At 41.4% G+C, this 23,163-nt stretch overlaps 1 protein-coding gene across 3 annotated transcripts in view; it reads right to left on the reverse strand.

Moving 5' to 3' along the window:
• LOC133632982 (transducin-like enhancer protein 1) overlaps positions 1 to 13,554 on the reverse strand; it is a 53,012-nt gene extending 39,458 nt beyond the window's left edge. Inside the window, exons 1-4 of one of the 3 annotated variants that reach the window (XM_062025878.1) lie at positions 13,064 to 13,554; positions 7,690 to 7,790; positions 6,893 to 6,956; positions 2,387 to 2,431 (exon numbers count right to left, since the gene is read on the reverse strand). In XM_062025878.1, the coding sequence (XP_061881862.1) occupies positions 2,387 to 2,431; positions 6,893 to 6,956; positions 7,690 to 7,790; positions 13,064 to 13,087 (234 nt within the window). In that variant the 5' untranslated portion in view covers positions 13,088 to 13,554. The remainder of the gene's footprint in view (positions 1 to 2,386; positions 2,432 to 6,892; positions 6,957 to 7,689; positions 7,791 to 13,063) is intronic. The other 2 variants (XM_062025877.1, XM_062025879.1) reach the window with 2 other exon arrangements.
• Positions 13,555 to 23,163: the final 9,609 nt, after the last annotated feature.

Here is a 23,163-nt window from a genome sequence, read left to right on the forward strand (position 1 = left end):
ATTACAACATGCTTTTAATTCGTCAAAGTAAAATTTTGCGGACGTATTTGATGCACTCATGCAGTGTTGAGAGACCAACAGTCGGCGCAATAAACATACTGTATTTTTCGGACAATAAGGCGCACTTAAAATCCATTCATTTTCTCAAAAACTCAACAGTGCGCCTAATGTACGGAATAACTTTGGTTGTGCCTACCAACCTCGAAGTTAATTTATTTGGTACATGGTGTAATGATAAGCGTGACCAGTGGCAGAGATACGTGTATACTGCAATACGACGCAGTTAACAACACCAACAGTTTAAATGTTCCATTGAGAATATAGAACATTACACACGGCGCTCAAAAATCTGTCAGAATCTTTTAGTACGACTTTGGTAAGCTATGAAGCCGCACCGCTTGATGGATTGCCGTAGCATTACGTCTATTTTTGTCAAACCATGCACAACTCGTTTTGCGGGTTGCGGAGAAAGCAATGTACATTTTTTACGTACTTTTCACAAGTGGAGCAGCCCCATGTTGCACAACAGGGCATTTTTACATGTTGAAACAAGCGTTGGATGGATAGAAAAACTAATGCGGAAGCGCCACGGAGAATCAGCTCCACCTTGGGAGCAGTCCTGTATTCAGGAGAGTGCCTTTTGACCAATCATGTAGGAGATCGTCTGAAACAGACTTGGCCGTGCGCTCTCTATACTCTGGTGAAGCCTATAGTTTAATTGACTGGTATGAACTGTACATTGATATGTAAACAGTGTTATCTTCAATTATCTTTTGTAACCACACTTCTTAAGTATGGAATACACAATGCCTTGCAAATCTGAATTGGAGACATAATTGACATCCTTTTAGCCCGTGACAACTGGCAAGCTAGTGAGCCGCTGACCTTGGCATGCTGTAAATCGGTCTTACAGCTAATTGGCAGCATGTTTAGAAAGCTTGAGAGAAGCTCATTTTAGGCGTAGACCTATACCTGTGGGTCCATTCTAAGAATCCCGTGCTGCGAGGGCTCTATAATTAGCCCTGGTATCAAGGCTCCTCTGATTAGGCCGTCTGAGAATAGTCTGACCAAAGACTATCAGGTCATCTTAACTTAATGAGGATCAAAACCAACCGGCTTACCTGCACAGCTTATGTTGGGACAAGTGTGCGGGACAAAAAGGATTGATTGAGACTTTTATTAGTAGATTGCACAGTACAGTACATATTCCGTACAATTGACCACTAAATGGTAACACCCAAATAAGTTTTTCAACTTGTTTAAGTCGGGGTCCACTTAAATCAATTCATGGTAAGCATTCTGTGTCCTAATATATCAAATTTGAAGAGTCAGAGGAGGAGATGATAAAATACATAATGCGTTAACTAAGAACAGACATCCCATTACACACACATATATAATTGGAGCAATACACACACACACACACACACACACACACACACACACACACGCACACACACACACGTACGTACACAGCAGGAGGTGGTTTGTTAGTCTGTATCTCCCCCACCCCACTCCCCCCCACACACACCCCCGCCTACAGAAGCTTGTTGCTCCGACAACTGAAGCCTGAAGCGAATGACCTCCCCTGGAGTTGTGTGTGTGTGTGTGTGTACAATAGGAAGAAATGCATCTCCCTCACAAAGAAGAAGGAACAGGAGCTTCACATGGACATAAAATGAAAGTGGAGCCGAGAAGAAAAGCGGTTGTGGAGGGGGAGGGAGGAAGAAAGGGGCTCCCTTAATTACAAATGGGGAGTGAGAGCAGCAGACAGAGAAGTTGAGGTATAAAACAACAGAATAGCCCTTTAGGAGGAGGAGAAGACGGTGAGACTCTTCAGTGAAGCGGCCCAGGCCAATCCGCCTCCAATTTCCTCAGGCCTGACTGATCGATAGCAAGGGTAATTACTGGTAAACGCTCTGATCTTGAGGGAAACAAAGTTTGCCCTCCTTGTAATGATCATCAAACGTTTTGTTTGTGTGTATTCGTCCTCTACATTCTGCATTTGTCGCCCCGTTTTATGTTTGTCTGCTGTTTTGTCTTGTTGTCCGCGTAATTGTGCATCCACCTTCCCACAGTTTTGCGTCAACGCTCGCAAAACGTGCAGCTCGGCTGTCTCTAACCCGGCCGATGATCGATCCCTCTGCCCTCCACAGCCATGCCCCTCTAATGTAATGAAGCAGGCCGCTCCCCCAGACAGCACCAATCAATCTACAGAGCCATTCATCCTGCCTCCGGGCTCAGCCGGCTGACTCTAACTGGGGAAATGGAGATAGAGCTCTATCGATCACGGATAAACACACGTGAGCACACACGAAGATGCACACTCACCCCAATACACACACAAGGCAATAACAAAAACACACAAACAAATGAAAAAACATACCTGTTTGTGCATTTCAATATTGAGGCCGTAAGACATTTCGTAGTACTGTAGAGGACAGAAAGTACAAAGGTTAGTAATGTAAAGTCAGACAGAAAAAACACAGAAGCCTACATGAGCAAGCACTCTACGGCGTAGGCAAAGAAAAACTCAAACATTTACTTTTCTTTGGGCATCTTCAAAAAATTAATAAGCAAACAAAACCAGGATTGTTTATACAGTTCAGTACGCAAAACACTGCGCTGCCATTGTCAAAAGTAGTGAAGGGTATACCACTTTCCGATGACAAAGTTTTTCTGTGGTACATAAAAGACAACTTCTCCGACAAAGCTTGATGTATTCCTGTAATAAACTGAATCTATTGTTGCCTTCTTGTTCATTGTGTTACGACAATATGATGTCTCACATGAAAAGGCATCACAAGCCATTCCAAATCACAGTTTGACATCTCAATATGGTTTTTGGGATCATGGCTATGTAAATCCATCTATTGTCTGTCTGGGTAAGGACTGAAGGGATCTCTCAGGCAATAAAAAGTCACAAGCAGTCAACTACATTTACCAAACTTTTTTTTTTTAAACTGAATAGGCGGAAAAAAAGGTGACATTTTGTTCAATTGCTTAAAACAACTGCATTTCCGAAAACTAAAAAATGCAAACATTTACTCATTTACTAAAATTTTTCAGCACAATTTTGTCGCAAGGCCGTAATCTCGACATGGACCCATATTTCACACAATATAATGACAAAAAATACCACGGAACCCAATTAATTGTCAATCAATGCATTTGGGTGCCAACTCTTATGGTGTGTTCCAGCTGTAATGGGGATTAGGAATTTCCAAGTTACTTGTTGGAAATTTCAACTGGAAAGCCCCCAGAGGTCGGATTTCCTTATTGGAAAAACGGAGAGTCCTCACCACCCCCGAGTTGGCTTCAAATACGGCTGCTCTGAGTGTAAACAATATTAGAAGCTTCTGTATTATTCGTTATTAGCACTTCTGACAATTTTGTGCCGCACTAAATCAGCCATATACAATGTATTGTTGGATGTTTATACATGGTAACGTGTAAATGACATGTTTTCATGTGTTTTATACATTCTACATCACGAGTCACAGCGTATTTGTGTTTCCTCTTCATCCAACGCATTTGAAGGTTGCAAAAGGAGTGCATATTTTTCCGTAAGTTTATATTCAGATAAAGAATAGTTTTCGGGAATGTGGCTATCTTGATTTCCAACCTCATAACTGGAACGCTCATGCTGTGAAGTCATTTCCAGCTCCGACTTCCAACTTCTGAGGTAAATAGAACGCGCAATAAGGTTGCTGTATAAATGCTAACTTTGAAGCCTGAAAAGGGCAAACATTTGAAAACGTTTTGATTGATCGAGACTTTTATTAGTAGGTTGCACAGTGAAGTACATATTCCGTACAATTGACCACTAAATGGTAACACCCGAATAAGTTTTTTAACTTGTTTAAGTCGGGGTCCACTTAAATTGATTCATGATACAGATATATACTATCATCATAATACAGTCATCACACAAGATAATCACATTGAATTATTTATATTATTTACAATCAGGGGTGTGGAGGGGGGGGGGGGTAGGATATGGACAGCAAGTAGTGGACATAGAGAGATAGCGAGAGAGAGAGAGAGAGATCAGAAGGCATAAGAAAAAGTATCTGCATTTGATTGTTTACATTTGATTATTAGCAATCCGGGGAGGGTGTTAGTTTAGGGTTGTAGCTGCCTGGAGGTGAACTTTTATTGCGGTTTTGAAGGAGGATAGAGATGCCCTTTCTTTTATACCTGTTGGGAGTGCATTCCATATTGATGTGGCATAGAAAGAGAATGAGTTAAGACCTTTGTTAGTTTGGAATCTGGGTTTAACGTGGTTAGTGGAGCTCCCCCTGGTGTTGTGGTTATGGCGGTCATTTACGTTAAGGAAGTAGTTTGACATGTACTTCGGTATCAGGGAGGTGTAGTGGATTTTATAGACTAGGCTCAGTGCAAGTTGTTTTACTCTGTCCTCCACCTTGAGCCAGCCCACTTTGGAGAAGTGGGTAGGAGTAAGGTGGGATCTGGGGTGGAGGTCTAGAAGTAACCTGCATAGCTTGTTCTGGGATGTTTGGAGTTTAGATTTGAGGGTTTTGGAGGTGCTAGGGTATCAGGAGGTGCATGCGTAATCGAAAAAGGGTTGAACGTATTACAAAGGCGTTTGTTTTAACATGTTTTTTACCGTTTTGAATGTAGGGGTGAGTAATATTCCTTTCATTTTTGGTACAGTAATGAAACAAAAGGCAAAACATCAAACTGCTTAGCTCAATGATTTTTTTAAATAAAATGCAAAAATTTAATTACTGCTAATAGATTATGTTCATAAAATTATAACATAAAAAATAAAAAGTCTAAAATGTACTCCACTTTTACTTCCACGGCCCGCGGGCTTGTGGCAGTGGATCACAACACAGAATGTACAGTTCTTGCCTCTAGCTTGAAAAGTGTACCTCATGAGAAATCAGTATGAAGTTTTCAGTTTAGTACAGCTGCGTACCGATTGGATCCTAATAGTTAATTGCTAAAAAGCGTTAGGTGTATAATGTGTTTATTGTGAACATGCATTAGCACGTCATGGTAAATAAATGATAAATGGGTTATACTTGTATAGCGCTTTTCTACCTTCAAGGTACTCAAAGCGCTTTGACAGTATTTCCACATTCACCCATTCACACACACATTCACACACCGATGGAGGGAGCTGCCATGCAAGGCGCTACCAGCACCCATCAGGAGCAAGGGTGAAGTGTCTTGCCCAAGGACACAACGGACGTGACTAGGATGGTAGAAGGTGGGGATTGAACCCCAGTAACCAGCAACCCTCCGATTGCTGGCACGGCCACTCTACCAACTTCGCCACGCCGTCCCATGGTCAAAACAATAATGGTAAAACAGCGTTGTAGTAATATTATATTCTAGTAGAGAGTACCGTATCACTCAGAAGTGTGGACATTATTACACCATTACAAATAGAAATCTTTATCTACTGTATTATTTACATAAATATTGAAAAAGTGTACTTTAAAACCTCGAAAGGCTTAGTGGCCACATGCGTGGACAGCACCTTTTAGCTCTTATTTCCAAAATTGTGTACACTACGGAATTGGGGTTTTATGGCCGCTTATGTGGACACTTATACTGCCATCTGGTGGTGTCAGAAGAGTATAACTTACAATGGATTTGTAAAAAGTGTAAAAATAAGAATTAGCATTACTAAACATGAAGTACACATTTGTGTACTTATGGACTAAGTACATCATATCAAAAGATGATTCTTGGTTTTTATTCTAATTGGGGTCCAATAAGCCCAAATAGCAAATACAACACAAGCAATGCCAAACTATTAATCGATGTAAACTATTATACAAACATGGGGTCTGGTTCAAATATAGAGATGAGGGTCTTTAATTTGACCTGCTGCTGTACTCTGTCTCAAAGTGTTAACATGTGCTCAATGTTTCCTTACCATTATTGCTTTGTTGTCTATTACTATTGTTGGTATATTCGTTATTCCTACATTGTTGATACAAATTATTTTTACAGCGTAATAATTATTGTTACCTGTGGTAATGCCACTATGATACAACATCTGTATTATAATACTTGAACAAAGTAAGAGTGAAACTCATGTGAATAATCACTGAATGGAGAACTGGGGGTGGGATTAAATAAATTATCTTCTTCCCACTCCCTTTCAGGGAAAACTGGACAATCATGCATTACATACTATACATTACCTTTTGCACTATATTAATTTATATAATTATGTGTTCTCAATTTTGTACTTTTTTTTATGTCATTGCCTGAAATAAATAAATAAATAAATGAAAAAAAAAGAAAAGAGAAATAAAAAAAGCATGTAAACAAACAGCTTGGGCAGTAAGAGGTTAAAGGTTACATACAAAACAACAACGCCAACTACCAGTCTGGTGTGCATATTGCACTGTTCTTAATTGCATTACGTGGAAAAACTTTGCTGTATGTGTGTCAAATGCCTTTTTTACTAATTATTCAGGTCTTGAAGCTACCGAGTCAAAATGAAGCACGCTATTTGGCCGCCACCAGCAGAGGCACCATTGATTCAATCTTAACTACTTTGCGATATATTGCAACTATGGAAAGATAAGCTTTAACCATGCAGATCATTAAATATTCATGATACACAGCAATTATTATAAAGTTAACAGGATCAAGAAGATTTAGTTGTAAGGCCACTTGTAAGTCTTTAAAATATTTCTAAGTCATTATAATTCCATTCTAGGGAAGACAGCACTTCAAAACATTGGCGTCGGCTTCTCCCTGCTTTCACACGCACAAAAAGAGATTCATCGCTTAAGGCGTGAGCTGACAGTTCTCAACGTAGGCAGGGGCTGATGAGGACACGCCATCTTTCTCAAGGGCACTTATATGTTTGAGAACAAGAACAAGTGTAAATGGATCTCACCATGACATAGTGCCTCTGCATCTCTGTCTTTTCACTGGCCAGCTTCTCACACTCCAGCTTCAGACTGAAAGAAATTGGCAAACACAAAAGTCACACATTATCACAGAGCAAGGCACCTCAGGCACCTCATGCGCACAAGTAGAACGGTTATTATTGTCTATCAGTACATGTTTTTAGAATCACAAATGAGCGGTTGTCTGCGGTCTTACAATTCCTCCGTTTTGGATTAAAAGGATTTGGACATAATAAACCAGCGACTTGCAGACCCTCGGGCAGTTTGTCAACCTACAATAGATAACATGACCGTGTCTAAACCTGCTTCTTCATTTTGGTCTCTGATTAAAGCTTCCTGCAAGTACACAGACTGGAAAGAACAAAGAGTGAAACGGAGAACATGACTCTTCCTGCTGAACCGTGACAACCGCGGCGTGTCGGCCCTGCAAGCTGTTTGCACGGTGTCACTCCTGCCTTGTGTCACGATGTGTTTACACATCACTGGATTTCACCTGTCGCGCCACCACCCAAAAACAAATAAATACACCCATGCAAAAGTCAGGGAAATAAGGAGTGATTTATGAGACCCACACGCCACTCATCATGGCTACTTGGACCTACCGCAGCGGCTAAAAACCCCAAGCCGGATACACGAGCGTGCTGCATGCGTGTGCTTTTCTGAACCCGATCTGATGTTTATGGCTGAGTCGAACGCCAGGAGGGGCTGGCTGTGGCTGTCGAGCATGTACTGCACACACTCCATTACAATGAGACTATTAAAACACAGTAAGAGCATTATCCACCTGTGGTACTGGGCCTGCAGGAACTGAAACTCCTCCTTGATGCGGTCCAGGGATTCCGGAATGGTGAACTTAAAGGGCTGGCCCGGAGCCTGATGGGGCGCCTAATGTGAACACAAACATGTTATCAAGGTCATAGTGTGGACGGCCATTATTTTATTCTGATTGTACAGTAATAAACCACATATTGATAGGTATAGACAGCATTGTCTAACAAACTAACACACGCACAAATATGATTATTAGAGCCATACCAATACAGCAGACCTCAATTTGCATGTGAGCCATTTGTTTATGGTGTAAACACTATGATCCAAATTGGCTCATTTAACATGACGGTTTACACTTCTCAGTACATGTTGTGTCTATTAGCATGTTAAGGATGATGATTGACAAATGGCTATTGCAGTCTGCTCCAATCCAGAGTCCTTAAATTGTGTTCACGGTGTACCGCAAACACTACTTTAGATAAGGCTGCTGTCATCTAAGACCATGTCTACACTAAGTTGTTTAACCCCTTAAACAAATAATTATTTAGCCTAAGCCCAGAGACATCAGAAAGAACGCGCCATAGTCGGCTTCATAACAAAGATGGAGGTGGATCATCCAGACACGCCCGTGTTTCTCCTTCTTCTACATGTACAGACGCTTTTGGAAATCAAAAATCAATACCTTAAGAGTAGGCAACGGGCGATTGTAGCTATTTCGGATACAATACTTCTCAGACGGCAAGAGAACTTTCAAATGTCCAGGTAAGCTGTGAGTCTATTTACCGAAAAACTCGGTCCCTTCCTCCCGTGGATGTGATACATGCAGTGTGTGACTGCTGAAAGATGGAACCACCCCCTTGTGTCCCACACAAATGCTGGAAGATGAAGATCCGGTCCCTGTTTTTCTTTTGGGCGACCCAATTTATCCCCTGACGCCATATCTCACGAAAGAATATCCCAACGACGGAGTCAACCCACAACAACAATACTTTGGGTATTCTCTGTCTAGATCAGTGGTTCTTAACCTGAGTTTGATCGAACCCTAGGGGTTCGGTGAGTCGCCCTCAGGGGTTCGGCGGAGCTTCTGCCGCGGAGGTCAAGACACACCTGACCCATGGTGTCAAAAAAAACGTGTCCCTATCGGCGTATTATGGATACGGCAACAGCAAAAGTCAGACTGATTTGCAGGTGTGTAATTTGTTGTGAGTTCATGCACTGTGTTGGTTGTGTTCTTTGAACAAGGTGATGTTCATGCACAGTTCATTTTGTGCACCAGTAAAAAAAAAACATGTAACTTTGTCTTGAATTTTATTTTTTGCTAAAGAAGGGTTCGGTGAATATGAAACTGGTGGGGTTCGGTACCTCCAACAAGGTTAAGAACCACTGGTCTAGATTAATTGTTGTAATTAATGTAAAATGTTCTTTATCTCATTGTCTACTTCCTCATGTCGATTAAAGATTTGATTCATGTATGATGGCTCAGGTGTGATTCACTACAATAGGGCCCCAAAGCACACTGGATTCCAGTTGATTGAAATACCACAACACTGGATATTGTTCAAAGGAAATACATTTTTAATTTAAAAACTTGCACAGAAAACACAGCAAACAAATGTAAAAAGCACAGCAAACTATTTACAATATAGCTCTTTCAAATAACTTCACAGTGAAGTAAAGTCATCTACTAGAGAGATTGGAGCAGATGGACGCTCAGGTAGAAATGTATTTTTCCGCACATGCGTATTAGGTCACATTGTTGTGTTTGGACACGGATAAGGTTAGGTATGATTTACCCTGGGTAACCTTATCCGGCTTCGTGTAAACAGGGCCTAACAGGCTAACTATGGAGAGTCTAACAAACACATACAAAGATTTAGGATTATTAGAGCCATATTGTGTGAAAGGGTTCCCCTCAAGACTCAACACCATTTTTTTCATGGTCCTAACAACTAGCATTAGCATTAATGAATGGCACATGGCTGTTGGGATCTATCTCCAAACCAGACTCACACTGTTCACTATTAGACACTCATCATGGGACAAGGCTAGAATGAAAACAGCTTTACTTCCTCTAACTCAGTGGTTCTTAATCTGGGTTCGATTGAACCCTAGGGGTTCGGCGAGTCGGGCTCAGGGGTTCGGCGGAGGTCAAGACACACCCAACTCATCGTGTAAATAAAAACTTCTCCCTATCGACGTATTACGGATACGGCAACAGCAGAAGTCACACTGATTTGCAGGTGTGTAATGTGTTGTGAGTTTATGCACTGTGTTGGTTTTGTTCTTTGAACAAGGTGATGTTCATGCACGGTTCATTTTGTGCACCAGTAATAAAACATGGTAACACTTTAGTATGGGGAACATATTCACCATTTATTAGTTGCTTATTAACAACATATTGGCTCTTAACTAGTCATTATTAAGTACTTATTAATGCCTTATTAGGCATGGCCGTATTATAACCCTAACCCTCTAACCCTGGCCATAACCCTCTAACCCTAACCCTAACCAAATAACTCTAAATTAAGTATCTGTTACTTAGAATATGCTCCCCATACTAAAGTGTTACCAAAAACATATAACTTTGTCTTGAATTTGAAAAAAACATTTTTTATTTTTCACTAAAGAAGGGTTCAGTGAATGCGCATATGAAACTGGTGGCGTTCGGTACCTCCAACAAGGCTAAGAACCACTGCTCTAACTACTTTTGGATATGTTGAACGATTAAGTGCAAGTGTGCTTGTTTATGGACTGACAATGGTGTAAACAGTACTACCACAAATATGGTTGCTGTCATCTTTCTTCTTACACAAACACTAACATTATTAACAGCATATTCTGGACCACAATGTGTGTGAGATGCACTCCAGACTCATTGTTTAAACACTAATCAATATGCTTGAGGAGTTGTCAGGCTCTTTCCATTATCTGACATTAACACACACAAAGATATGACTATTAAACTATGAACCACAATGTACATGGGATCCAATCCAGACTCACACGATTTAAACACTACCCCAAATGTGCTTGAGGTATGCCTGGGCGATATATTGATTAATTCGAGTTTTATGATGCAGACAATACAAAACATTTTAAAAAAAGAAGATTTTTTTGCTCCAAGGAGCTTGCATAGCTTCCAGCCTCCCTTTTATTTCCTTAGCGGCACACCTAGTAAAACATAGCAAAACATTGGCTAATGCTGACGCTCAAGAGCGAGATGTTTGTTGTAAAGAAAGTGCTGTCAGTAAGTTTCTCCAGCATCTGAAACCAAAGCCTCCAGTCGAGTGCAGGAAGTGCAACTGTTTACAACGCTAGCATGACAGCAACAACAAACTCCGGCTAAAAAGCCTCCTACTGTGGTGGAATCATTTACACCAGGTATGTATATTATTGATGATACTATGTAAAAAGTTCAGTGGAGAACAATCACATAAACAGTTGCTCTGCACATCGCCAAGATGTTTGTACTCATTGGTTTCTTTAAAAAGTAGGGGGAAAATCTGAAAAAATTGGAAATCTAATATTTTGTGAAACAATCTGAGGGTTTTTTTAGGCCATATCGCCCGGACCTAACTTGAGGTGTTATCTATCAAGCTGTATAAATAATCTAACATTAACGCACAAACACAATTATTAGAGACATACAATTGACCACAATGTCCATAGGATCCAATCCAGACTCACACCATTTTGCTTGAATTTTAAACACTAACCCAAATGTGCTTAAGCTGTTATCTATCAGGCTGTATACACTATCTAACATTATTATTATTATAACTAAATTATTATAGGCAAACCAGAGGACCACAATTCAGACTCACACCATTTTGTTTACTGCACTACACACCCAAAGCAATCATGAGCACACACGTTAACATGATTATTAGGAGCAGTGTGGACCACAATATGCATCAGATCTAATTAGGAGTCAAGCCATTTTGTTAAATCTATTTATCTATGTCTATCATAGAACATGGGCACGCACACAAACATGCTTATTAGAGCTATTCAGCACACAACAAATGTCAACAGAGCATGTAGACGAATGGTAAATAACAATCAACTTCAAAAACTAGGACGGCACAGTCGAAAAAAATCACAATACCCTTATATTTCACAGCAATTTAACTTCACAGTAAATTACTGCAAAAGATCATGTGAAAGTAATGCAATTATTAACCAAAAATTTACTGTTTTAGAATTTGTTTTTGTTAAGTACATAACTCCACATGCGTTCATTCATAGTTTTGATGCCTTCAGTGACAATCTACAATGAAAATAAGTCATGAAAATAAAGAAAACCCATTGAATGAGAAGGTGTGTCCAAACTTTTGGCCTGTACTGTATGTATACCGTATTTTTTCGGAGTATAAGTCGCTCCGGAGTATAAGTCGCACTGGCCGAAAATGCATAATAAAGAAGGAAAAAGACATATATAAGTCACACTGGAGTATAAGTCGCATTTTTTGGGGAAATGTATTTGATAAAACCCAACACCAAGAATAGACATTTGAAAGGCAATTTAAAATAAATAAAGAATAGTGAACAACAGGCTGAATAAGTGTACGTTATATGACGCATAAATAACCAACTGAGAACGTGCCTGGTATGTTAACGTAACATATCATGGTATAGAACATGCTATTCGTTTACCAAACAATCTGTCACTCTTAATCGCTAAATCCCATGAAATCTTATACGTCTAGTCTCTTACGTGAATGAGCTAAATAATATTATTTGATATTTTACGGTAATGTGTTAATTTCACACATAAGTCGCTCCTGAGTATAAGTCGCACCCCCGGCCAAACTATGAAAAAAACTGCGACTTATAGTCCGAAAAATACGGTATACACATATATACACAGATATATATACATACATATATACACATACGTCTATACATTGGTGTAGAGTAAGAAAATAAATAATAATAAAAAACGCATTCAAAAAGAAGTGAGGTAAAATACTGTAAATCAGAAATAGGAAATTGCACACAAAATGTGTGAACAGGTAACCGTTAACACTGAGCCACAGGAAATGAGAAGCGTGAGTGGAGCCAAAGCAGAGGATATGAACACTAATGGAAGGGTGAATCATTAGGAATCTACGTGGACTGGAGAGCTTAAAGGGGAACTGCACTTTTTTTTTGGAATTCAGTCATTCACAATCTTTATAAGAGAAAAGAACACACACATGTTGTTGTTGTTGTTGTTTTAACAGTGTGGACCACAATGTGCACAGGATCTAATTCAGATTCACACCATTTTTGTTTAAGTGTGAACACTATGATCCAAATATCTATGTATCTCAGGATGTCACATGCAGGTGATTAACAGCAGACCTCCATAGAAAGAAGACAGGACGGGGGTTGGGGGGTCTTACCGGGTGTCGCCCCTGGGGGAACATTGTTATCTCCGGAGAGGGGAGGGGGGTGCTCCCGTTTCCGTCTCAAGCTAGGCCCCCCACTTCAGAGGCACCAAAACACGGGGGTGAAGTATCAGGCTGCACTGGCTCACGAAGCCATCCGGAACAAAACAAAAAAACAACCCGCTAGTGTGCTCCTTTTTCTGGGGGGGTTTCTTTTCCTGCCTTCCCGTCGACAAAGAACCAGGTGAGGGTAGTTCCGTGTATATTCCGAGCGTGGGGGGGGAAAAGTAGACCCAAAGAAACGAATCCTCGCTTGCAGTAAAAGAGTCGCCACTTGACTCGTTGAATATATAAGTTTGTGTATATGTCCTCTTTCAGTGGAAGAAAAAAAAAAGAGGAAACGTATTGTTAGTACGGCGAGCAACTACCTCCACGGCGGCGGTGTATCAGCAGTCTAGCGTCCGGCTGTAGTTCCCCCTTCAATGGCAACTTTCTCACGCGGTTTTACGCTCCGAGCTAACCGACTGCTCTAAGCCCCGCCCACCGGAGCGGCCCGCCAGCCATTCACAAGCAGCGCTCCACGTGGGGCTCGCGGGGTTGACCGCCTCGCCGGCCAATCGGCGCGCCGCACACTGCCCTGTGGCCGTTGACCTGGTTGCGCTGCCGAGGAGCGCTGGCCAATAGGAGCGCGGCTACTTTGGAAACGAGCGAGGCAGGGGGAGGAGCCTGAGAAGGGGAGGGCGTTCGGGCTCCGGGCTGTCAATCAAAGTAACGTGGACACAAGAAAGTAATGAGACCGAACACATACACGCACACACTACAAATACTGGTTTTCTTGCTGTTAGTCGCTCCTCTTGCGCCTAACAAGTGTTGCCACAAACCAACCAATGTGATAAAATCAGGACACGCCATGAGGTGCGTTTATACTCTTCTATTCTGAACAAATGCACAGAGAAGGGTGAAAATTAGAGATGTCCGATGGCCGATAAATGCTTTAAATTGTGATATCGGAAAATATCGGTATCGTTTTTTTATTATCGGTATCGGTTTTTTGTTTGTTTGTTTTTTTAATTAAATCAACATAAATAAATAAATGATAAATGGGTTACACTTGTATAGCGCTTTTCTACCTTCAAGGTACTCAAAGTGCTTTGACAGTATTTCCACATTCACCCATTCACACACACATTCACACACTGATGGCGGGAGCTGCCATGCAAGGCGCTAACCAGCACCCATCAGGAGCAAGGGTGAAGTGTCTTGCCCGAAGACACAACGGACGTGACTAGGATGGTAGAAGGTGGGGATTGAACCCCAGTAACCAGCAACCTGGCACGGCCACTCTGCCAACTTCGCCACGCCGTCCAAAAAACACAAGATATTAGGGGTGTGGGAAAAAATCGATTCGAATTCGAATCGCGATTCTCGCGTTTTGCGATTCAGAATCGATTCTCGGTTTTTTTAAAATCGATTTTTTTTTATTTTTTATTTTTTTTTTTTTTTTTAAATCAATCCAACCAAACAATACACAGCAATACCATAAAAATGCAATCCAATTCCAAAACCAAACCCGAGCCAGCAACACTCAGAACTGCAATAAGCAGAGCAATTGAGAGAAGACACAAACACGACACAGAACAAACCAAAAGTAGTGAAACAAAAATGAATATTATCAACAACAGTATCAATATTAGTTACAATTTCAACATAGCAGCGATTAAAAATCCCTCATTGACATTATCATTAGACATTTATAAACATTTTTTAAAAAAGAACAATAGTGTCACAGTGGCTTACACTTGCATCGCAACTCATAAGCTTGACAACACACTGTGTCCAATATTTTCACAAAGATAAAATAAGTCATATTTTTGGTTCATTTAATAGTTAAAACAAATTCACATTATTGCAATCAGTTGATAAAACATTGTCCTTTACAATTATAAAAGCTTTTTACAAAAATCTACTACTCCGCTTGCATGTCAGCAGACTGGGGTAGATCCTGCTGAAATCCTATGCATTGAATGAATAGAGAATTGTTTTGAATCGGGAAAAAATACGTTTTTGAATCGAGAATCGTGTTGAATTGAAAAAAAAAAATCGATTTTGAATCGAATCGTGACCCCAAGAATCGATATTGAATCGAATCGTGGGACACCCAAAGATTCACAGCCCTACAATGTGTTGCTTGGAAATGGTTAATTTAGGATCAAACAACTGTAGATTATGCTTTAAAAAAACATTTTTAAAATGTGCCATGTGGTAAAGCCGCAATATTCAAAGCGCAATATGGCAAGGGACAACGGAACAATTTTTGATGGCGCTGCTTTTATACCCCAAAGTTTGTTGTCTCCCCCCGCCCCCCATGAGTTAAATTGACTTTAAATTTCTCACACAGCTCAATGCGCTGTACAAAAACACCCACTGTGACTTTAAGAAGCTTCGCTGAATCACAACCAAATTTGGAGGACTGACAAACAAAAGTCTGAGAAAGACAGTTTGAAAATTGGGATTTTTAATGGTCAAACAAGTGTAAAAAGAAGTTGACCACTGTTATTATATAGTGTACACATATATATACATATATATATTCATCCATCCATCCATTTTCTCTATACATACCAGTGGTTCTTAACCTTGTTGGAGGTACCGAACCCCACCAGTTTCAAATGCGCATTCACCGAACCCTTGTTTAGTGAAAAATATTATTATATATATATTTTTTTAAATTCAAGACAAAGTTATATGTTTTTTTTACTGGTGCACAAAATGAACTGTGCATGAACATCACCTTGTTCCAAGAACAAAACCAACACAGTGCATGAACTCACATCAAATTACTGTCAGGTTCAAACACCGAACTATCTATTACATAAGACAAGAAGAAGGAATCAAGCAGAGACATGGCTGAATTTTACACATGAGGAGAGACGTATTGGGCTGTACACTCAGTTACAGTTTCCCCCTACGCTCTAAGGTACAGTCCCACATGCTCCTCTATTTATTCGGGAGGTCCCTAGTTAACATCACTGAGACTGCTTCTGAAGGGTGGGGTAATGCAAGCAGCCCCAGTAGACACAATACGTGATTATTCAGAATGGAAATGTGCTGACACTCGTGATTTCGCCCGGTCTCTGTTTTGTCTGCGTTGAGGTACTCGATGTCCGTCCTTGGCTGTCAGCAGGCAGGGGTCTGGAAACAAACTGCTGACACGAGACAACTCGCAAAGCAAGATTGTGCCTTTGCACAGATAGAAAGTACAACTTCAGCACAATTGATAACAACTATAGCAACGGCCTTTCAGCATAAGAGTTGTGTGATAAATTATACATCATTATTCTGCAAATCAGATGGAAAATTAAAGGGGACATTGTTTGGGGGTATCCATAACACGGCGATAGGGAAAAGAGTTCATTTACACGATGAGTCGGGTGTGTCTTGACCTTCGCCGAACCCCTGAGACCGACTCACCGAACCCTTAGGGTTCGATCGAACCCAGGTTAAGAACCTCTGATATATACACATACATAAAAAAGCAATAAAAAGTAATTAAAAACACTCACTATTTATTTAAAAGACCTATGCTGAAAATGTAATGCAGTGCATTTTGTTGCAAGCGTAAAAAGAAGCTACAGCCACTGTTATTGGAAAAAAAAAAAAAAAACTACATTATCCATCCATCCATCCATTTTCTACCGCTTATTCCCTTCGGGGTCGCGGGGGGCGCTGGAGCCTATCTCAGCTACAATCGGGCGGAAGGCGGGGTACACCCTGGACAAGTCGCCACCTCATCGCAGGGCCAACACAGATTGACAGACAACATTCACATTCGCACACTAGGGCCAATTTAGTGTTTAAAAAAAACTACATTAAATGTAAGTAATTTTAACTATAAGGGTCAATATAGTGGTGTGATTGGTAGCTTAGCATAACTTTCCTAGCAACCATACGTGCAAGTGTTATGTAACGTCTAGTATTACTGAACAGCACTTTAACTGAAAGCATTGAGGGGGGATGAAATACTCGGTGACAAACAACAGATGTGATAAAAGTGCACCAGGTCATGATTAGTGAGCAGGGTCGTAAAAAAAAAAAAAAAAAGCGAGCGGTGTTCCACTTATCCCGTCTAAGCACTCCTTGTGGAAAGCCCCCTCAGGCCTATGCCGACTTGTGATTGGCTTGGAGGGCTCGACCCCTTGCCCTCTGACCTGTGCAGCGGCTGATCCAGTGCATATGAGAGACTTCTTACTGTGACCAGCCGTGACCTTTTCTCACAGCTCTCACGGACACACACGCACACATGCACACACGCGCACACACACACACACACACACACACACACACACACACACACACACACACACACACACACACACAGGTGCTGTTCAGTGGGTGGTATAGTGTTGGAGACTCACCAGTGTGCATCCTTGATCCTATTTTGTCTCTCTGGGTGTTCCCAAAGCGGAACAAGCTGATGTTCTAGAAACATAACACCATCACAACTTTGAGCTATTTGCAGCATTCCAAGGCCAAAGCAATTGAACACAGAGAAATCCTATATTTTGAGTCTTCTGTCTCCTTGAATGGATTTATTTTCGTGACAGAAATTGCGAATTGTCACCTAGACTTCCATGTGAAATAAAGTAGAAATGTCTAGTCGTAGATGTCCACAGTGTAACCCACTGGGCATCCTCCAATTGTTTATGATACTATGTTGTAATGCAGCATTATAGGCCTACTGAAACCCACTACTACCGACCACACAGTCTGATAGTTTATATATCAATGATGAAATCTTAACATTGCAACACATGCCAATACGGCCGGGTTAACTTATAAAGTGCAATTTTAAATTTCCCGCTAAACTTCCGGTTGAAAACTCCTTTGGATGATGAAGTATGCGCGTGACGTAGCCAGTGAAAAAGAGGTATGGCTCCCCCATTGAAGCCAATACAAAATAGCTCTGTTTTCATCTCATTATTCCACAGTATTCTGGACATCTGTGTTGGTGAATCTGTTGCAATTTGTTCATTGCATTATGGAGAAAGAAGCTGAGCAAGCAAAGAAGAAAGTTGTCGGTGCGAAGCGGAGTATTTTGCGAGGGAAGTCAGCAACACAACACAGCCGGTGTTTCATTGTTTACATTCCCGAAAGATGCAGTCAAGATGGAAGAACTCGGACAACAGAGACTCTTACCAGGAGGACTTTGACTTCGATACACAGACGCCTGTAGAGAACTGGGACAACACAGACTCTTACCAGGATTACTTTGATTTGGATACACAGACGCAGACACGGTACCGTGAGTACGCAGATGCGCTTCCAAACATTTGATCGCTTGCCCGTACGTGCGTGTCACGTACGTAACTTTTGGTAAATATATAAGCTTTATGAACCTTGGGTTAGGTGAACGGTCCTTTGGGCTGAGTGAGTGTGTGTTGTGCAGGTGTTTGAATTGTATTGGCGGGTTATATGGACGGGAGCTAGTAGCTAGGAGCTAGGAGCTAGCATAACAAACACCTACGTGTTTTTATGCGGGATTAATTTGTGGCATATTAAATATAAGCCTGGTTGTGTTGTGGCTAATAGAGTATATATATGTCTTGTGTTTATTTACTGTTGTAGTCATTCCCAGCTGAATATCAGGTCCCACCCGGCTCTCACAGCATCTTCCCTATCTGAATCGCTGCCACTCCCCACTAGTCCTTCACTTGCACTTTCGTCATCCACAAATCTTTCATCCTCGCTCAAATTAATGGGGAAATTGTCGCTTTCTCGGTCCGAATCTCTCTCACTTCTGGCCACCATCATTGTAAACAATAGGGAACTTTGCGTATATGTTCAACTGACTACGTCACGCTACTTCCGGTAGGTGCAAGCCTTTTTTTTTATCAGATACCAAAAGTTGCGATCTTTATCGTCGTTGTTCTATACTAAATCCTTTCAGCAAAAATATGGCAATATCGCGAAATGATCAAGTATGACACATAGAATAGATCTGCTATCCCCGTTTAAATAAAACAATTTCATTTCAGTAGGCCTTTAAGTTCGTTATACGCTGTTATACAGTATATGCCTTGAGCTCTTATTTTGAAGGCGCTAAGAGCGGAAGTGATGACACGTTGGAGTGGAGCGGAGGTTTTTGAAAGAAGGTAAATAAAGTGGTCCTCGTGTAAACTGGAGCCTCCGTGTTTGTTATTTTGTAGTTTCATACAGTATAGGCAACATTTATAAACCCTCGGTTACACTTTTTTAAATAGATTCAATCTTGCACGTGGAAAGTTTAAGTGTGGGCTTTAGTTGATATAAAACTCCCGATAGGGGGTGCATTCTACGGCGGGGGTGCATTAATCCAGCACAACAGCGGCACATGGACTTCATTTATAAGTAAAGGTAAGACCATAATAACGTTTTTTTTTATTAAATGTGCTTTTTTGTGTGCTGCAGTTTGTATGTGTAAAGTTAAAGTTAAGTTAAAGTACCAATGATTGTCTCACACACACACTAGGTGTAATGAAATTTGTCCTCTGCATTTGACCCATCCCCTTGCTCACCCCCTGGAAGGTGAGGGGAGCAGTGGGGAGCAGTGGGGAGCAGTGGGCAGCAGCGGTGCCGCGCCCGGGAATCATTTTTGGTGATTTAACCCCCAATTCCAACCCTTGATGCTAAGTGCCAAGCAGGGAAGAATGCTGGTATGAGCTTTTAAACATAACCCGTTAACTGCTGCCAATCAAATGGTGAATACGATACTCTTTAGGGTTCATATGTTTGTAAATCTGACTGTGATGAAGTCAGTGCCTCACCAGCCATGAACCTCACCGCACGTCACTGATACACATACACATATATGATATATGTACACATATACATAAACACATATACCAAATTCTACATATTTTTGGCCTAAAATTCTATACCTTTGGCCAGTAATTTCCAGGAGTTATCTCACCTTCTAAGTAACCTCTGATTTACCAATGTTGTAAAAATGTGTAGAATAAATATTACATTTCAACATTTCTGTCAACGAAGATTTGCTTCAGCCTGCGACACATAGTCATTTTGATAGTAGGCTATTATAGCTAATATAGACACTTACGTCATGTGTTGCCTTCATTAGATAGATAGATAGATAGTACTTTATTGATTCTTTCAGGAGAGTTCCCTCAGGAAAATTAAAATTCCAGCAGCAGTGTACAGAATTGAGATCGAATTTAAAAAGTAAAAAGTAAATAATGGGGGTATAAATGGAAACAAAATAGAAAAATATTACAATAAGAATACAAATTAAAAGCAACAATGAGAATAAACATATGACAGTAAAATAAGAATATAACAAGAGAAACTAGACAGTAGTGACCATGTTATGAAAAAGTATTGCACTGTTATTGTTTTGCATCCCCTGTCATCCTAGTACTCCCCTCCCTCCCAGAGAGGAGTTGTACAGTCTAATGGCATGTGGGACAAAGGAGTTTTTTAGTCTATTAGTCCTGCACTTGGGATGAAGCAGTCTACCACTGAACAGGCTCCTCTGGCTACTGATAACGCTATGCAGAGAGTGACTGGCATCATCCAGGATGCTCACTAGTCTTTCCACAGTCCTCTTCTCTGCCACCGTCACCAGTGAGTCCAGTTTTATTCCGATCGTAAAACCTGCCCACCTGATCAGTTTCTCCAGTCTGGAGCTGTCCTTAGATGTACTGCTCCCCTACGATGTAGTACAGAACACTGGCAACCACGGACTGGTAGAACATCCACAAGAGTTTTTTTTTACAGATGTTGAAGGAGCGCAGCCTCCTCAGGAAGTACAGCCTGCTCTGTCCTTTCCTGTACAAGTGGTCCGTTTTAACGGTCCAGTCCAGCTTATTGTCCACCCACACCCCGAGGTACTTGAATGAGTCCACAGTCTGTACCGCGACTCCCTCGATCACAATAAGTTGTGACCTTGGACTCGATCTCCCAAAGTCAATGACCAGCTCCTTGGTCTTTGACGGATTGAGCTGCAAGAGGTTCCTGTGGCACCAGACAGCACAGTCCCTCTTTTTGCGGCTCCAGACAGATTTGTTTTTTGGTATTTTTGGTCCGATATGGCTCTTTTAACGTTTTGGGTAGCCGACCCCTGATCTAGTGGTAAGCCAAATATTTGATTAATTATTAAGTACAGTGGTTTATTTTCCTACATTAAAAACACAGTGTTACTGTTCTCTAACTGTGTGTACAGTGTCCAAAAATATTAAACATACTTGTTGCCTTGTTTTTAATGAATACTTATGCCTACTACGCAACTGTTTTTTTCTTTTTTCTTTTATCAATCAATGTTTATTTATATAGCCCTAAATCAGAAGTGTCTCAAACAACATCCTCGGTTCAGAGCCCACATAAGGGCAAGGAAAAACTCACAACCCAGTGGGATGTCAATGTGAATGACTATGAGAAACCTTGGAGAGGACCGCAGATGTGGGTGACCCCCCCCCCCCCCCTCTAGGGGAGACCGGATGCAATGGACGTCGAGTGGGTCTAGTATAATATTGTGAAAGTCCAGTCCATAGTGGATCCAACATAATAGTGAGAGTCCAGTCCATAGTGGGGCCAGCAGGAGACCATCCCGAGCGGAGACGGGTCAGCAGCGCAGAGATGTCCTCAACCGATGCACAGGCGAGCGGTCCACCCCGGGTGCAGACTCTGGACAGCCAGCACTTCATCCATGGCCACCGGACCTGTGTCCCCTGTCCCTCCACAAGGGAGACGGGGGCAGAGGAGAAAAGAAAAAAAACGGCAGATCAACTGGTCTAAAAAGGGGGTCTATTTAAAGGCTATAGCAGCGGTTCTTAAAGGGAAACTTCGGTTTTTTTCAACCTGGGCCCTGTTTTCATAATTTTTTCTGTATATGTGAGTGCTGGATAAAACATTTTTTGAGGTCGCGCCAGTATTGAGCAGGGCAGGCAGCCTCCAGCCCAGCTAACGCTCGTACACAGGGCAACTGGCTCTCGTCAAAATTCGGCCTATAAACATGCATTTTTTTCACACTGACAGGCTCAGATAGTTACAATGAGTGTCCGACAACATACTAGAAAGGAGAAATTAACGTATGTCTCTACCTTTAGCTGGAGATCGCTGTTTGTTGTGAGCTGTGTCCAAATCTCACCACGCTACAAATCTCGTTCCGAAATCTCGCGATAACTCGCGACAAAACACCGGTGGAAAAACAGTTACCTGACTGAGGTGAAGAGAGACGACCGAAGTGATTTTGTATTGGACTAAGTTACCGAAGACTGTTAGTTTAGTTTTATAGAAAAGGATAAAAGTAAAACAATGGTTCGTGAGTGCGCATTTCCAAACCATTTTCCACCGGTGTTTTGTCGCGAGTTATCGCGAGATTTCGGAACGAGATTTGTAGCGTGGTGAGATTTGGACACAGCTCACAACAAACAGCGATCTCCAGCTAAAGGTAGAGACATACGTTAATTTCTCCTTTCTAGTATGTTGTCGGACACTCATTGTAACTATCTGAGCCTGTCAGTGTGAAAAAAATGCATGTTTATAGGCCGAATTTTGACGAGAGCCAGTTGCCCTGTGTACGAGCGTTAGCTGGGCTGGAGGCTGCCTGCCCTGCTCAATACTGGCGCGACCTCAAAAAATGTTTTATCCAGCACTCACATATACAGAAAAAATTATGAAAACAGGGCCCAGGTTGAAAAAAACCGAAGTTTCCCTGGGTTCAATCAAACCCTAGGGGTTCGGTGAGTCGGCCTCAGGGGTTCGGCAGAGCCTCCGCCGCGGAGGTCAAGACACGCCCGACTCATCGTGTAAATAAAAACTTCTCCCTATCAGCGTATTATGGATACCCCCAAACAATGTTCCCTCTAATTTTCCATATGTGTGAGCAAACGCAAAAACTCCTTGAGCATTCGGTGGAGCACATGTGGTTACACCTGCAGCACACCTGTCCCAAACCTGACTAAATAACAAGTTAAAGGTTTTATTATTGTAATCAAATGACAACAGTCATTTACATGAGATTATTTTCTAATATAACTGTTTTGGCCCACTTACAATGACTATAACATATTGTTTTTCATGAGCTGTGTACTAGTATTATATGTCTGGGTGGGGGTCCT

The sequence above is a fragment of the Entelurus aequoreus genome, linkage group LG17, assembly GCF_033978785.1.
Source record: "Entelurus aequoreus isolate RoL-2023_Sb linkage group LG17, RoL_Eaeq_v1.1, whole genome shotgun sequence".
NCBI lineage: Eukaryota > Metazoa > Chordata > Actinopteri > Syngnathiformes > Syngnathidae > Entelurus > Entelurus aequoreus.